Source organism: Peromyscus leucopus, chromosome 19 (genome assembly GCF_004664715.2).
Source record: "Peromyscus leucopus breed LL Stock chromosome 19, UCI_PerLeu_2.1, whole genome shotgun sequence".
Lineage (NCBI taxonomy): Eukaryota > Metazoa > Chordata > Mammalia > Rodentia > Cricetidae > Peromyscus > Peromyscus leucopus.
The window spans coordinates 13,573-30,265 of NC_051079.1; the positions used below are offsets into that span (position 1 = coordinate 13,573).

General features: G+C 50.0%; 1 protein-coding gene across 1 annotated transcript in view; it reads left to right on the forward strand.

Moving 5' to 3' along the window:
• The window catches only part of LOC114683379 (CDK5 and ABL1 enzyme substrate 1-like), a 61,809-nt gene that overhangs the window by 4,362 nt on the left and 40,754 nt on the right, over nt 1-16,693 (forward strand). The window contains 1 exon segment of the mRNA XM_028857681.2: nt 737-829. Within this exon segment, the coding sequence (XP_028713514.1) occupies nt 801-829 (29 nt within the window). The 5' untranslated portion in view covers nt 737-800.

Sequence of the window (16,693 nt, forward strand, 5' to 3'; positions counted from 1 at the left end):
TCTGTGTGGTTTGGTAAGTTAGCATTTACCAGGTTACTGCAACAATCACTGTTCACAAGTACGCTTCCTCAGCTGTGGCTGGTCAGGAGCCACAGTGCTGCCCGTCCTCGGGAGACTTGACCTGCTAAATCCAGGTCACTTTGGTTCAATAGAGATTTACTTATTAACATTTATTCTGAAGCAGTGAGCTGAAACAGCAACACCCAGGCCCTGAGTCTCGTTCCGATTTAAGCCGTGACTTCCCAGCCGAATTCCCACTCCAGAAGAAAAACGCCTCAGGGCTGTTTTTAAAATGGATTTTGCACGTTATCTCTCCAGCCCCAAATCTTTTAAATTTATTGAGTTCTGTTCCTGTTACCTCTGTACATTTAGGGTCTTTCTTTTAGGATAACAAGAAGACTGATGTCCTTGGGATCCATTTAGGTTATGTTATTGTAATTTTGGACAATAATTTTCACCAGCTAGCTTTTCAGAGACTCATATAAAATGCTATCAGTATCATCAAGGAAATTGTCTGTCAAACCCATAAAGTTTCCTTGCTCCGGGCTGGCTGTATTGTCTTCATTATGCCGCCCCACCCCCACTCCTGCCTGCCAGGGGTGACTCAGTCGTTCAGCGGCGGCGGCGGCGGCGGCGGCAGCAGCGGGTCTTTCCTTCCTGTCTTTTGTGTGGAGATGTCCCAGTTGTCCAGTGGGCAAGGACAGTGGTTTTTAAATGACTCTTTTTTTTTTTTCAGATGTCGAACACTCTCAGGTTCTCCCAGACCAAAGAATTTTAAGAAGATTCATTTTATCAAGAACATGCGTCAGCATGATACCAGGAATGGCAGGTACCCCACCAGCACACAGCTGCGGGGCCACCGGGGTGGGGGGCCAGGGGAGGGTGGCCCAGGAGGGGAGAGGACCACCTCAGTGACCAGAGCTGAGCAGGGCTAAACCCAGCACGGTCCTAGCAGATGCCACATCCCCAGACATCACCATCGGGAGAATCCGAGTTCTAAGGGTCTCATGAGAGCTTGGGCCGCAGCTCACTGGAGTTCTATGTTTTCATAGAAAACTTTGAACAGAGGAACAGTTCTTTTTTGTTTTGTTTTTCTGCTTTGCTGGTTTTGTTTTCATTTTCACCAGCGCTGTCTGGGCCAGGCAGTAAGGCTGCCAGGTCTGTGCCTGAACTTGGCCTTGGCTGTGGTGTAGGCGAGCAGGAGGGCAGAATCTGGACTTTGGCGGGCGGATCTTTCCTCGGCAGATTCTGGGCCCGCTGACATCCACTGGAAAGCTTTCTCCATCCCTTCCTTAAATAACAATTATGGTCGAAAAGCATACAACCTTAGTATTAAAATTCTCCGGAGGATAGATAGATTGGAATTGCTGCCCGCATGCTTACTATGCATTCATCCGAGACCTCCGGTGTCTGCTGATGCTCCCTGACCCTCAAGAGTGGTTCCTCTTAGTTGACATGCTGTCCCAGAGCAGAGGGTCGGTATCAGCCCACCTCATTTGGTAGGATTTCTCGAAGGCCATGTGGCCTCACTAACACTCTCCAATTCTTACAAAATGAAATGGCTGAGATGTCTCTCAGTGATGCTCGTTAAGGCCAGCAAGCCTGTTATTCTGAGGGTAGGAAATACAGTTTACATCTTATGGAGTAGCACTAGGAAGAAGTTTTTAAATGCCTGCTTTCTTGAGGCTTATACCTATCTTTTGAGCCTTATTAGAACAAGGACATGTTTTTATAGCCATGATGTTGGTTTTAGGACAGCACAATCCAGGTCTTCAAATACCTTTGCAGACTTTCGTGTGGATCTTCCCTTACGGTTCCCAGCCAGCGTTCACATTGTGCAATACTCTGAATTTTTGTTTTCAGTCTGGTGCTCACTGTCTTCTTCAAACTGTGTGCCTCATTCATTCAGTCACTATTTTTGTTTGCTTTTGAGGCTGTTTCTAGTGCCATTTTTAGTCTTTACTTAAATCTTTTTGTTTTTTTTTCCCCGTTATCTCTTTAACTATAATATAAACACAGAAAGGCTGTGATTTCCAAATAAAATCAATGACAAAGCCAAAGAGACGAGCCCAGTTTAAAGGATTCCACTTTCAATCCTGGCTGTCCTGGCACACCGTCAGAGGGTTCCCAGGCATGGTGAGGCAGTGGGAGGAGGAAGGCAACGGAGGATCAGCAGATGGGGTTTCAAGTTACAGGGTGGAGCCGCCCCCCATACACACACCCCACCTAGGGACTGCCGTAATATTACAGTCCACAGAGGCTGTAGGATCAGAAATTCTGACCGAGAGCTATGAGCCAGGTGTCCAGATCGCAGCCTCCCTGCAGACCTGGGACAGGTGGTAAAGGTAGAAACCAGAGCTGTAAAAACCACAGGCTGCAGGGGTGCTCTACCTGCCCAGGTGAGCGAGCACACGAGAGGGCCGGTGAGGTTCCTCTTCTGCCCTGGGATTTATTCGTGAGGATGTGTCGTCACTGTGTCAAACAGAACCAGAAAGGAAGCCAGGAAGATAACAGGATTTGTGAGAAGAGAGGGAACCAGTGGTTGGGGTTTGGAATGGGAGAGCGTGGGCTGGCCCTTCAGGACGCAGGGTGGCCGCTCTGCCCGGCTGCAGGCAGCGCAGCGGTCTCCGTGGATGTACCTAGACATTCAGTGAGCTGTAGCTCCAGCCCTTCTGGGAAGAGGACGTCTGGTCATGTGCTGTGAAGGGATCTGTGTGATGGCCGAAGGTTCTTGTGTTTGGCTCAGGAGTAGTGGTGTGAATGTTTGGCTCAGGCCTCCAGCAGGCTCCCACCTGAGGAGTATTGATCACTGCTCTGGCATGGCAGATGCTGTGCAGACCCCCTGGCCATTTCCCTCACCTCACAGTCTAGTTTCTCAGTCTGAGCGCAGACCCGGGGCCCTTGACCCATCTACCCCGAAGGTGCTGGTGTGGAAGCTCCTGACCCCTAGATGCCTGCACTGTGATAGAGGCTGGGATTGAAGACAGCTGGCATCTCACAAAACAAGCAGGGACACTGGCACAAAACTCTGGGCTAGAAATGGGTTTGAAACATAAATTTGAGATAGAAATGAGAGAAAGGACCCCCAAACTGAGAACTATATGTAATGGGAGACAGTATTGTAGCATTGGAAAACAAAGCCAACACAAAACACAAATACAAAACCTGAGCTGGCCTCCTAGTCGATAGCATCAAAGTGTCCACTGAGGAACAAGTCCCTGAGATTGAGGTGGCTCCCTCTTCCCTACTGGGGAACAGCATCCTCCTGTGACGTAGACAAACCTCGCTGGCCTGTGAGGTAGATGCACGCAATTTGGACAGAAGCACAAGGTTGCCGTGATGGATTCACGCGTGAATTGTGTGAGGAAGAAGTGCGGAGGAAAACAGCTGTGGGTCCTCCTGCAACTGGACAACATCCCCTGACACAGATCGCAGGCTAGCCTCTGAGAGAGTAGCACGCCGTGGTCCCTCACCTGACCGACAGGCAGGAAGACTGGAATGGGACCTGCTGCTCTAGGTCTCACATAGGAGACAGGCTTACGCTCCAGCCCTGGGGGGTCATTGAGGGTGCATAGTAGGAAAAGACAGTGGTTCCCAACCGAGAAGTAGACTCTTGCGGCAAGGATTGCCTTGCCAAAGAGCTGATAAAGTAGCAGCTGTCACTGGTGGACGTGAGCAATGCTCACTAGCAAGAGGTGACTCAGTGCTCTCTGGGTGCCAGGCTTGAAGCACTCAGTGTTTTGTTTTATCAACTAAAGACTCAACAGGTAGCCTGGCATGGTGACACACATCTTTAATCCCAGTACCCAGGAGGCAGAAGCAGGTGGATCTCTGAGTTCCAGGCCAGCCTGGGCATCGTAGTAAGGCCTTGTCTCAAAAGTCAAGAACCTGAGTCGGCTGTCCCAGTGGGGTGAGCATGCCTGTGATCTCGGCATTTGGGAGGAGCGCAGTGACTCCCAACGGGGGTCCCTGTCACAGAAGCCAAGGGCTGGGGTGGGGCTTGTTGTCAGAGCTTTGGCCTGGCACAAGTAAGGCCCTGAGTATTTGCTGGACACCAGTAGGCGCCTTTTGAATGAGTTGCAGTCTTCAGGACTAGAACTCAAGGAAGGGAAAGGATCAGAAATACAAAAAATCAGGGTTGGAGCTAGAGCACCTGCCTAACGTGTACGAGGTCCTGGGCTCCATCTCCAATACTCGAAAAAAAAGTAATCCTGGACTGATTTTTATAAGGAAGACATCAGTCTCTTGCTTGTGGTAAACAGAGTAATGTCTCCCCACTAAAGTGTCTACACACACACCTGTGAGCACAGGCAGCTGTCACACTCGTGTGTCACACTAAAGTGTCCACACACACACACCTGTGAGCACAGGCAGCTGTCACACTCGTGTGTCACACTAAAGTGTCCACACACACACACACCTGTGAGCACAGGCAGCTGCCAACTCGCGTCTCACACTGAGGCGTCTACCTCTGCCCCACACCTCTTGAACACGGACAGCCTTTATAATCAAAGTCCTCCAAGGTGGGGAGGGAATCCGATGGTGGGATGTGACATCGGTCTAGCCTTGATTGGCTTTGAAGGTGGAGATAGGGCTGAAAGACAGGCGTGCAAGTGGCCACAAGCAGCTCAAAAGCACCAGCAAACCAGTGCTCCCCACAGCCTCCAGAGACCAGCCCTGCGGACACCTGCAGACCGGTGTTAGCGATTGACCCTAGAGTTTGAAGACAGGAACTTTGTTGCTTTAAGCCCGTAAGTTCCCGGGGGTGCTGGGAAATGAGTGCAGTGGTCAGTCCCAGCTAACTCAGCCAACACCGAGGAGAGGAGGCGAAACTGCAGCCCAGGTGTGTGACTGCACCCCTCTTCATCATGAAGATGCCGGAGCTGGCCGTCCATCCACTGCACCGCAGCAGGTCACGGCAGGCGGAGGAAGGTCGCAGCCAGCCTCGCCATTTCAGGCAGCTCCAGGTTCAGCCACAGACCCTGTCTCAAAAAATCAGGCGGAGAGTGGCCGAGAAAGACAACCTCCGGCTTCTGCGTGTGCCCACACATGTCACCACACCAAGAGGAGGAGCAGGAGAAGCGGGGACCGGGGACCATGACGTGGTCTAGTTGCCATGGGAAACAAATCGGAAGTTGCTCCAACAGCAGAACATCGAGTAGTTGTAATAGACAGCAAGGTGCGTACTTAACAGGAATTGAAAAGAAGGACCCAGCTTTCTCCATGGTAACAAGACCCAGAGAATAGAGTAGAAACCAAGCACAGTTATATGCAGAGCGGCGCCATCCAGCCATGCGGAGGGGCCGCCCAGGGACCCAGTGCAGCTAACATGAACCTTAAGAAAAGCTGTGGCGTGAGTGGGTTAAGTAGACACGAGGTCAGATGTTGGAGAACCACATCTATATGAACTATGCAGTGACTCCAGAGAGATAGACGAGTTAACAGTTTGGGGTGACGGAAGGGCCGTGAAATGGTGATGTGCACACACTGTGACTAGGCTCAGTCACCCCAAGCTGCGCGGACACGTCTCATGGCGTGGTTCACATTCTGTGTCTATTTGGCTAAGATAAAATAACAAAACACTGGGAATAGGGACAGGGGAAGGGAAGGGGGAGTGGACTTGTTGGGGTTGAAGGTCAGCAAAGGTCAGCTGCTGACCTACTTCCAGCCTCTTCGAGGAGAACTGGAAAGCATGGAGACTCGGCAGTGTGCCGGCCACACAGCGGGCGCTCGCACACACTGGACAAACTGAGTCAGGAGGCCTCGTAAATGGTGTCGCAGCTTCAGGACCAGACGCTGGGAGTGGAAAGAAATAATAGGAAATGGTCTTCGGTACACCATGAAGAATTTTCTTTTAAGTTCTAAGCCTAATGCCAGACAAGCACTACCTTAAGAAAGCCCAAAGGAGTCTGTGGTGGTAGCAGAGGTAAGTTTTAATTATCAGCCCAACAGGCCTCCGGCTGTTTGCTGGCAGAGACGAGGAACAGATGGTGTGTGTGTGTGTCTTAGAAGAGGGGGTGGAGGTTGGTAGCCATCCACATGAGTTCACTGAGGAGAAGTCTTGTTAAATTAGCTTCATTTCCTCATTGATGGAATAACTAGGTTAGTAAATTAGGAGAGTGCTGTAGACATTACATTTCTTGATTTCAGCAAAACATTAGGCTGTTCTTCATTTACAGCAGATCCCAGTGGGTGTAGCAGGAGGGCTGGGGGTGTGGACCTGACAGTGTGCACAGGCTGAGGTTTGCTGACTGATCACCCTCAGCTAGTGTACTAGAGTAGACGGTCGTGCGGTGAGCATGGTCTCTGCTCTGTGGAACAGACGGGAGAGTAGGCTGTAACTCTCACGATCAGCCCCAGAGGACCGGAGTGGAGGATGTCTGTACAGATGGGAAGCGAGGTACAGTTGCTTTATCAACTGGAAGAGCTGGGCCCAGTACAGTGAGATTAAACTTATCAAGAGTAGATGCAGTTTAGCCAGACCATCGGTTACGGTGTAGAAGGAACGTCACGTTAGAGGCTCTTGTCGTTAAGATGGCAGGAAGCTGACTTAAGCGCAGTGCAGCCTGCATTGGCCTGCCCTGATGGGAAGCCAGCCCCGACACATGCGTGGCGTTCGTACGCGACCGGAGTCAGTCCCAGCGATCCCACTGGGGCTGACGTGAGCGTTCTGTCTTACTTAGAATGCTACTCGTGACAGGATGGCCCGTGGTGGTCCGCTTCCTGGGATGAGCCTCGTGCCTGGACACCAGGTGCCCTTGTGGGCGTCGGACTTGGTTTTCTTTCTCGTAGTCCTCGGTGCGTTCTGTTTCACTCACACCACATGGTTTTTCTCCTCAGTCCTTGGCCACTGAGTGAGAGTAAGAGTGCTTTTTGATAAGCGTGAGAGCTGGAGTCAGATCCCGGGACCCTTGTCAAAAGTCTGGTTGCTCCAGCACGGGGGAGGGGCAGAGACGGGGCATCCGGAGACCCCGTGATGGTCAGTCTAGTCAAGACAGTGGCCTCTGGTTCAGTGAGGTACCCTGTTCGAGAGCGCTAATGACATTTGCCATCGCCTGCTCCTGGCACCCCCACTCCATGTCCCTGTGGCTTGTACCACACACACACACACACACACACACACACACAGGAAGAATGAGGGCTCAGTGGAGGTCGTCCTCACACTCGACCACAGCGTGCCGTCTTACGGTGTGGAGCCGTTCACCTGCTCCCTTCCCCCCATTCAGCACAGGGCCTGTGGTCCACAGTCCGTGACTGCACTGAAATTTCACTCCCTTTTTCTCGCTAGCATTTACTGACCACACGGAGCGCAGTGGTGCACGTGTGCAGCCCATTCATCGTATCCTGCTGGAACCTGCTCTCCGTAGGCCTCACAGGATGCATTCATGAACAAAACAACGGTCTTGCTTCTCGGGGTCAGGGACTAGCTGAGAGAGATAGATATAAATGATTTAATATATACCAGGAGATACAGGCCACTGAAGCCACAGTGGTGAGCAAGGCAGAATGGGTGTGTGTGTGTGTGTGTGTGTGTGTGTGTGTGTGTGTGTGTGCTGAGGGCCCCTGGGAAACCTTGCAGCAGAGGTGTGAAGGAGGTGAGGGGCCCGCCCTCCGACCGTCCAATAGGAGCATTTGGAGTGAATGGAGCATAGAACATGTAGAGTGTATTTGAGGAACGCCATTGAGGTGGGACAGAGTGAAAAGGAGACAGGAAGAGAAGCTGAGCCCTGAGAAACTGGGGTTGTCCACTTGGACAGCTGCCAGCGCAGGAACCTTGGTGAGCAGAGACAGGAGGGGATGATCTGGCTTGACTTTGAATGCAGTCACTCAAGCCAACCAGAAGCCAAGGACAAACGATGTAGGTCACTTAGAGTGACTTTTGGTAAAACTAAAGAGTGGGTACATGTGGTCTCCTTGACGTGAATTCATTTCAATGTGAAGTTGAAAACCAACTCAGAACTGTAAAAAGCCATCTCCAAACACGAGTGCCAGCCCTTTGAAGAGACAGCCCTTTGTGGAGAAAGAGGGGCGGGCAGCTGCCCCATGCTGGAATACCTGAAGACTGGGCCAGGTGGTCGCCAAGAGGAGCTGTCGGCCACCGCTCGTTCCAGTGTTCACTGAGTGCCCGGAGGGGAGAGGGTTAAACAGAGTCTCAGTCATCAGGCGTTAGAAGTGTTGGGACAAGGACAGGTGCTCACAGAACCTCTCAAAAGCAAGTGGAACTGAGCCACCGGAGTGACAGACTCGCATGCTGAGCTTGAAAACTGAAGGCAGACATGGCTGGCATGACTTCTCACCTGCACAGTGCCGTAGGGAAAGACGAGACCTTGCCTCGTGGTCCTTGCAGCCCTTGAGACCCATGAGCACGTGTTGGGAGTCCTAAGCTGGCTGGCTTTGAATGCCCACCTGCTACCTAGCTGCCACATGCCCCAAAAGTGTCACTTCCTGGAACTCCTTGTGAAGGGATCAAGCAATGCTCTCTGCTGCCGTCTCCTGGGAGAGGAACTTTCAAAGTGATTGTGAAGGACTCAAGATGGGAGACGAGCAAGAACGAAGCTGTTGTCTTCTGTGAATTTCGAACCAGGCGGAAGAAAACACATGGCAGATTTCAGCACCTTTTATCAGCCTTTAAAAAGCAGCTGTCAGAACAGGAGCTGAGATGACCTTGTGGCCTTCCCTTTTTTGGAGGGGAGGGGGCAGCATGGGTCAGAAGGACTCGGAGACCTGGCTTGTGATCGCTTCACCCTAACCCCTCAGACTAACAGTTTAGGAAAATGAGTTAGAGGAAATGGCACATTCCAAAAACTTCAAGCAACCTGAGAGCGTCAGAGGAAGCTTGGTGTCGCCCCTTCTCGATGAAGCAAGTCCACCCGCTGTGGAGGTGGCGTGTGCCTTCCACTCTCTGCTCAGATTTGTCTTCGTGAATAGACTAGGTCTCACTGTCACTGCCTCATCCCTGCCCAGTGTTCACCACTCATCTTCAGCAAAAGCGCGGTCCAGGAGTAAGTGGACACTGCCTATAGGAGCCGCTGCCCGCTGTGTTCCCTGGGACCCACCTCCAGTGCGAGTGAACGGCAGGAGGGAGGAAGGCTGGGCCTTAGCTGGCACGCAGCATCAGCACCACGTGCACTTGGCTTACAAAGAAATTTTAAACAGCCTAGAGGTCCTCTGAGTGTGATGAGGACACTCGTAATCCCATCACTCAAGTGACTGAAGCGGGAGGATCGTAAGGTCCCGACCAGCCTGTCTTTAAAAGTCCCTAAACAAGTACAGAAGGCTGGCACAGAGATGCATGCCTCTAATCCTAGTTACTTGCCAGGGTGAGGTGGAGGGTCACTTGAGGACAGCGTGGGCAACACAGCAGGACCCTGTTCCAAAACAAACAAAACCAGTCTATAGAAAGCACAGACACAACCCTGGCTTTCCCTGTGGTGTGAGTGTGTGTGAGAGAGTGTGTGTATGTCTGTCTGTCTGTCTGTCTCTGCTGCTGAAAAGACCATGGCCTGCAGGTCCTTGTTGCTATTTTCAGCTAGAAATTGATAAGAAGTGAAAGTCACAGAGGACAGACAGACAGTTTTGGGTGGGAACCAGTTCAGTTTGAACCGACTCTTCCTTGGGTGGATCAGGTTCATTGTTTTATTGTTGAGACAGTCTGTGCAGCCCAGGCTGGTCTGGATGGACCTTATGATCCTCCCGCTCAGTCACTTGAGTGATGGGATTACTCAATCTTCCTGCCTCCGCCTCCCAAGCAGGATCGAAGGTGCACACCACCATCCGGCTGATGGTGGGTGAGTGTGCATTCTCTCCTTCGTTTCCAGGTGGCCTGGAGTTGGGAGAGGCCAGACTTTGGTACTGGCCAGCGAGGTGGCACTGATCTGAGGAAAAACTTTAATAACTTCTGGCCAACAGCTTTAGGCGAGAGCCACAATTTGTGGCTCCAAGTGCTGTCCCGGGGGAGCTAGTCTCCCTAAGAGACTGCCTAACTTCTATGGCATTGTTCACACCCCCAAACTTCTCTGTTCTGGGCTTGTGGGTCCCCTAATTCATATGTTAGTACCCACCCCATACCTCAGGGTGTGGGCTAATTTGAAAATGGAGTCTTTGCGTGTGTAATTGGGTAAGCTGAGATCATGATGGGTTAGAGTCTGTAGTCTAGTAGGAGTAATGTCCTTAAGAAACAGATACTGTTCAGGGAGGACCTTCTGCCTTAGGAAGCCCCACATTCGGAATCAGTCCTGGCAAACAGACCTGTCTTATCTTCAGAGGGCACATGGCCCTCTCCATACCTTGATCTTGGACCTCTGGCCACAGGACTGAGAGAGAAATCCTAATGTTTAAACCTCTCAGTGGTAAATGTAGTCCAGGTGGGCCTTAAACTCACTGTGTATTCCAGGCTGGCTTTGAACTCACAGTAATTCTCCTGCGCCAGCCTCTAAGTGCTGGGATTTCAGGCATGTGCATCATACCCAGTTTATTTCTGTAGTCTTTAATGGTCCAGTGTAACTAGAAACCACACATAGAGCTGACAAAAACAGATTTGGGGTGTGCATAACTGAGTGTTAGAATGTCCAGCTCGGGGTGGGTGGTGGAGAGCAGCCTTCCAGCTGAGCGTGCGTGCAGTAAGTGGGGATGCTGGGGGCCAGAGAGCAGCACTCTGGCCCTGCTGGTTGCCCTAAGCTGGCTTCAGCTCTGTGTCTTGTTCCTCTCCGCTCAGCCGCTCCCTCCACTGGCAGCAGAAGGCTGGTCTCCCTCACCCTCGGGTCACTCCCTCAGGCAGCCTGCCTTCAGTCTAGTTTGGAGTTCTTCCCTATGCTCAGCGTACCCTCTGCTTGTCCACCACGGAATCCTGCCTCTGGTCAATGTGTCGGCCTGGCTTCTGCCCAGCAGTAAACGTTGTGGGGGTGGGGCTCTTGCCTACATCATTCCTCAGGTTGGAATTTAAGGTGTGCTTAGAAAGTATCCGCCGAGGAGAGGAGGAGGAGGAGGACAGAAGGTCACTCGCTTGTTTCTCAGAAGTCTCTTGCCATTCCCTGCGCTCCTGGGGTCCTGACAGCTCAACATCACCGCCTGAGTCCCAGGCTTTCATCCAGATTCATTATTCTTACCTGCTAGAATCCCACACCCCTCTAGAGCCTGACCCAGGTCCCGAACACTCACACCAGGCCAGCTGTGCACACCACAGGCAGGGTTCCAGCCCCCCTCTCGGGACAACTCCATCCTGCCAACTTCCCACACAGAAACAGTCTCTATCCCGTTTCCGGATGGAAGGGAACAGATCGCTTTGTGAAGAATGTTCTTGGAAGCCCACAGACTTGCTTTGCCCTTATCCTCAGTGGCCCGTCCACTAGGGAGGGGGTATGTGAGGCGAAGGAAGGAACTCACCCCCCAGTGGCTAGCGAGTGTGTAAGTAGGGCACACAAGAACATTTTCTTCTTCTGTGGCAGTTTTCATTCAACACTCATTATGTAATTGCCAGCTTCAGGCGCAAGAGAAAGGGTCAAGTCCTCCCGCTTTTAATTGAGCTTTGTGAGAGGAGGAAGGGGCGGCTGTGGGAAAGACGTCTAAGCGGACGGGGAAGAGGCTGGGTTTTCCAGATGCTGTGCTCTTCTTTTGACACGTTACCTCCTCTGGGCACAGCAAGCACAGTGTGCATGCAGAGAGGACCTACCTACCAGAGGTGGGACACAGGTCCCCCCGGAAAGCACACAGCCAGATGCCAGCTGTATTCGTTTCCTGGGCTGCCTTACAAAGCACCCGGGGCTGGGTGGTCAAAACAACACAGACGGTTTCTGTCATTTCTGGAGGCGCGGCACGCGGGATGGTGTCCTCCGAAGGCTCTAGGGAGAACCTTCCCTTCTCCCATCATCATCAGTGGTTGGCAGCTGTCCTCGGCATCCCCGGCCCTCAGCAGCATCACCCCATCGCTGTCTCATAACCACGTGATTTCTTCCTCTGCGCATGTTCAGATGTCTGCACAGATCACTCTTTCCTTGTGAAGACACCACTTCCTGGACGTGAGACCCACTTCAGTGTGTTGTCTCATCCTAACCCAGGGTGTCTGAAAGCTCTTACGTCCACACAAGGCTGTATCCACAGAAGTTAGGGCCGATTCCTCATGGTCCCCAGTTGTGCCATGTCAGTATTTTCTCTTGTTCCCAGGCGTAGAAAGAGTGAGTTTGGAAGATGTGTTTCTGCTCGTGTCCGGCACTTGATACAGACCCTGGACTGTGTCTGGACACCACCGTGCCTGCCCCCACTGTTACAAGTGTGATATTTGTTTCTGTTTCTCCATTAAACTGCTTAGTCATTTTTAATATCCTTATGGAATATTTGTGCTATTACGGAATAACAAAATTTCTCAAGACTGGCGGACTCCTCAAGAGCTGGAAATGGAACAAGAAGAAAGCTTTTGGCATCAAACAACACATGAAGATCCAGGGTGGTGTTGTACAAGGTCACCAACACTGAACTGAGGGTGTGAAAGCAAATTCCATGAAAAAGCATGGCTGTGGAAAATTTGTGCTTAGAATTGAAAGATCCCCTTTGAGTGGCTGTTCTTTCCCAAGAGCATGGACATGATCCCCTGTGGATAAGAAACTCAGGCCTGTTCAGAGCTGCTGGGCATGCACTGAATCTCCTGAAGGCTTTAGCAGACATTGTGTGTCCAGAGGCAGCCTGGCCCACAGCCCCAGGAGCCTTTTCCTCAGTTGTTTTGTTTTATTCTCTAGAGACCTTTGTATGGAAATGTGACCTTTGGTTCCTCACAGACCCATCTCCCTGGGGTTAATTCCACTCTTGAAGTCATAATCTTTTATTAATGGGATTAATCCACGGAGTCTATTTAATGAGCAAAGGAATTTATTTGGGGGTTAACTCACAACCATGGGAGATTTATTGTAGGGTCCAGGAAAGTTGAGCTATGTCCCACATTGATCTGCCTGGGCTAAGATCTCAGCATCCAGAACCACGAGGTATGGAAGAGAGAGCCACATACATGCACCCCAGGTCCTAAGGGTTCCCCCACCCCCACCCCGTGGCTACGCCCCAGGGGCGTGTACCTCAAGGTCATAGGTAGGTGAAACAGCTACCTGCTACCTCACTAGGGGCGGTGCTTCAGGGCATGGCTCAACCAGCCCCTACTACATCTCCCCCTTTTGTCTAAATAAGAAAGTTCTAACCTAACACAAAATTATATATAATAGAAATGATTATTAAGTATTGTCCAGGAGAAATAACGGGCAATTACCTAAGCAAAATGACCTACAACCAACAAGAACAACATCAAACAAGAGACACATACTAAAGTCTAGAACATAGGTAAATGGTGTGTTAGAGAGATTATCCAAAAGCCTTCCTATCCTGAAGAACCTGGATCTAGTACATAATACATTCTAGCTAAGACATGAGAAGATTGTAACTGTAACTGTTAGTCTTCAACCCCATCAAAGATCTGAGAAGGAAAATAATACTCGAGAAAACGGAAATGCAAGCAAGCAACTTTGTGAAATCTTTCAAGAATAGACAGAGACAGCTGGCAGCCTGGACAGTCACCTAAAGTTTCTCAGCACTGTTGGAGCATCCAATTTGGCCTAGAATATCTGACAGACCATTTTCAGAAGCAGGAATTTTGAAAGACCATCTTACCCTGTCTTGGCAGAGTTCAGTAGTTGCTTTTCCTTGTGTCCTGCTTGTCCAAAAGAACAGCATTCATACTGTCAGCAGTCGAGGCAAGGGCAGTTCTTTGCCCAGGAGGCCATTATGTGCCAGGAAGACAAACTTCCAAACCAAGTGTCTTAAAAACTCAACATTCTCTTCAGATCAGATCAGTGCTGCCAGGAGCAATCGTGTCTCATGTCAACAGAATTCTAAGTTATTTAAATGCCATTTTCTCTAGGTCTATGAAGTGTTTGAAGATTACTGTGCATCTGACCTATGTATTTGTAAATCTAGACACCCTAACTAACGTAACTATAGAGATGACAAGCATAGGTGACTATAAATCTGTAAGTCTTATCTACGTAGATAGCCTAAGGACTAAGGCTTTATGTAAACAAGGTAAACAGTCTGTAAGTAAATGTACAGTAAAAGAACAATGACCTCAAAATTGTGACAATACACAAAATGTCTTAAACAGAGGCAGAAATGTATAGTGCAATATGCAATATGGCAACAATATGTATCAATATATAAAATATCCCAAACAGATGTAGAACATACATACAGTATGGCCAATATAATTTTGTATTTGTATCAATATACAAGATATTTCAAATAGCAGTAGAAATATATATACAACAAATACAGTTTTGTGTTTGTGTCAATGTACAAGTCTTAAGTAGGGCTATAAAAAGTTTACATTTGTATCATTATACAAGAATTCATAACAGTGCATATTATCTAAGGTTGATATTTTACTAGTTTACTAGTAGTTAGAATAATCTACCTTAATATCCTATACCTATCCATTCCCCTTTTTCTTTTCTTAAGGAAAATACTGAGTCTAATTTTTTGTTCCAACCCCAACCCTACAAGCATCATTCACAACCCTGAGAAGCATGAAACCTTTAGGAAAGGGGGAGTTGGGAGCCAGATAATGGGGTTAATCCATAGAGTCTATTCAATGGGGGCAGGTGCCTCGAGGTCACAGGCAGGTGTGACAGTTACCTGCTTCCTCAGTAGGGGTGGTGCTTCAGGGGATGGCTCAAACAGCTCCCACTACATTCTATGGAAAGCTTTCTGGACATCTTGACTTCAGTACAGTGTTAGATGTCCCAGATGGGGAAGATTGTGTGAGCTTTTTGTGTGCCATGTGAAAAGAAGGCAGCGTCTGTGGTTGGAGGCAAGGACACCGGCGTGCCCCCTTTAAAGAGCTCATTGGAAATGGCGTGTGGTTGTCTAATGCCTTTCATGACCACCAGTGTCCAATTTAATTCTCCCAGAAAGAGCAGACACCCTTGAAGGAGACAAACTAATTGGTTTTTTTCTGAGGCATCTCCATTGTGATGGATGACTCCAGAGCCAAGCTGTAAATTCCCATGAGCCTCCTGGTTCCATACAGGATGTGCCTCACAGCTGCTTGTGTAGGAAGTTTCATTCTGTACTTGTTGCTGCCTGCCTGATCTGGCTAAGTCCTGTAGTCCCTGTGGGAGGCCAGGTTACTCCGGAAAATATGGAAGACATGTTCCCAGGAGCTCCAGTGGCAATGGTGGTGATGTTTTCACGAATCTGCCATGGCTTCTTCCTCCGGCCCCTGTCAAGAGCAGATCCATGGGAAGGTTGAGCCCAGAAATGGCAGGGAACGTCCCAAAGATGCAGGGCTCTTGCCTCCTTCCCTCCCCTCTCCAGACTAGCCAAGGAGAAAACCACCCCAGTGGGATTGTTGGGAAACAGTCTATGTTTCCGGTTGCTAAACTTGGCTCATGTAATACAGTAACAAGTTTCTGAATGAGATCCATGGTGTCAACATCTCCTAGAGCTAATAGTGAGGACCAACCCAGAGTGCACCCTCAGTTCATGGAACACTACAGCCCATTTACTGATGGGCGCCTTTGTGGGTGAAATGTTAGAGAGAAGACTTGGATTGCACTTGGCATTGACAGTCTCTCATTTTCTTGTTCTATAAAAGGTGTCCAGACCAATTTGGTGTGTGGGAAAGAGAGACACTAGAGCTGATACTGAGGGAAATGCAGCAATAATAAAGCAGCTGAGTTTAGCCAACACCCACTTTCCTCTGTTTCAGGGACACTGATGTTGAATGGCTGGGGTACGGCAAGGGTGACAGGGACTGTGAGGACAGGGAGAACCTCTGTCCTTCATCTGCAAAGGGTCCAGGCTGAGCAGAGTGGAGCACGGAGCCTCTGTGGCTCCAGCAGCTCTGATGGTGGGGGTGGGGGTGTGATCCATCACTCTCAAGGTGACCTGCAGGCAGGACTAGAAATATGGAATACATAGATAAAGGCAGGCTTGTTGGAATCCAGGAAGCCCATGGGCGCCCAGCTAAGCGCCTGAAGGCAGATCTTCTACTAAGTTAGGGAGGTGACTTCACAGCAAGGACGAGCTCAGGGTCACATCTCTGGGCGGCCACACCTGCTCATGTGTCACCCTCACCGAGGCCTTCATTAGCTTGTGCCTTACTGGCTACAGCATTTATGACCTGGTCCAGAATCAGTTGTTCAGCCGTTATTGTGCCAGTGTGAGTGAATTTACACAGATACACCATGCTGGAAGTTGTCTCTAGGATTCGTGTGCAGTGGTCCAGGCAGGTGTGATACATGACTTGGGCCCACTCAGGATGTGACGGTCTTGGCCGACTCCCTGGTCGGAACTGGGTGTGATAGCTAATGATCTCTGTGTGCATTACATCATGTGGGGCCTGGTTTGCTCTCTCAGCTGCCCCCAGCACTGCCTCTTAGCAGCTCTGAGGTCTGGAGAGGTTCTCAATGCTGAGACAACTCCATCCAGGAAGCTAGTCTACATTGAAAATGATTCCTGTTTAACATGCGTCCTGTCTGCCGGGCAACGCCCCAAGGACTTTTCTACTTTGAACTCCTTTTCTCCTCCAACTTCCCAATAAGATCATTATTAATTTTACCTCATTCCATTCATTTGTTCATTCATTAATTCACTCACTCTTTGTTGTTGTTGTTTCTTCAGACAGGATCCCATGTAGCCCAGATTTTTTGATAGCCAAGCC